This window comes from Penaeus monodon, chromosome 27 (assembly GCF_015228065.2).
Source record: "Penaeus monodon isolate SGIC_2016 chromosome 27, NSTDA_Pmon_1, whole genome shotgun sequence".
NCBI lineage: Eukaryota > Metazoa > Arthropoda > Malacostraca > Decapoda > Penaeidae > Penaeus > Penaeus monodon.
The window spans coordinates 24734590-24735258 of NC_051412.1; the positions used below are offsets into that span (position 1 = coordinate 24734590).

Genomic DNA, 669 nt, shown 5'->3' on the forward strand with positions numbered 1-669 from the left:
GCCTGAGCAGAGATATTTCGTGGCAAATTGAGGTACCTATTTTGAGTGGCTCACCTCTCCGATGGGGAACGCCTGCTCCTCCTGCAAGGACTCCGGCTGCTTAGCCTGGCTTCATCCTAAGAAGCCGAATCTGCCTCCAAAGGTCGAGACAGACAGCCGACCTAAGCCAGTCACACCTTTATACAACGAGCACGATGGTGAGTACGCGACACGAAATACTGAATGAGAGTAAGAGTGCGTGTGTAAGAGTAAGAGTAGAAAGGGGAATAAAGGCTTGTAGTTTGGGTGATTTCGCATACTGTTTAGCCTTAGATCTGCCTTCAAGTGTGTATGAATAAACAAGTGAATGAGCGGTATGAAAATCCCTTTCACATCATGGTATAGAAGTGTTTGTTTTGCATGAATGAAAACACGTGATATGTAGTACGAAAAGGAAAAAGCAAAATAGAATTTTGATGAATGGGAAAAGCATCAGAATCTCAAGTAACAAAGATATATCATATACTTGACGAGAATTATGCAAGACAAAACCACTCCACCTCGCGTCCTGAAACCTAGTGCTCGAACGCGGTCTTTAAATCAACTCGAGAGAGAAACTAGGTATCGTTCTCAGGTTCCCGTACTTCACGAATTCCCTTTTTTCAATACATTCTCTTCCCCCCCCCCCCC

At 44.4% G+C, this 669-nt stretch overlaps 1 protein-coding gene across 1 annotated transcript in view; it reads left to right on the forward strand.

Moving 5' to 3' along the window:
- Positions 1–669, forward strand: part of LOC119590713 (annulin-like) — a gene marked incomplete at its 5' end in the record, with an annotated part of 38054 nt that continues 37385 nt past the window's right edge. The window contains 1 exon segment of the mRNA XM_037939400.1: positions 1–197. Within this exon segment, the coding sequence (XP_037795328.1) occupies positions 62–197 (136 nt within the window).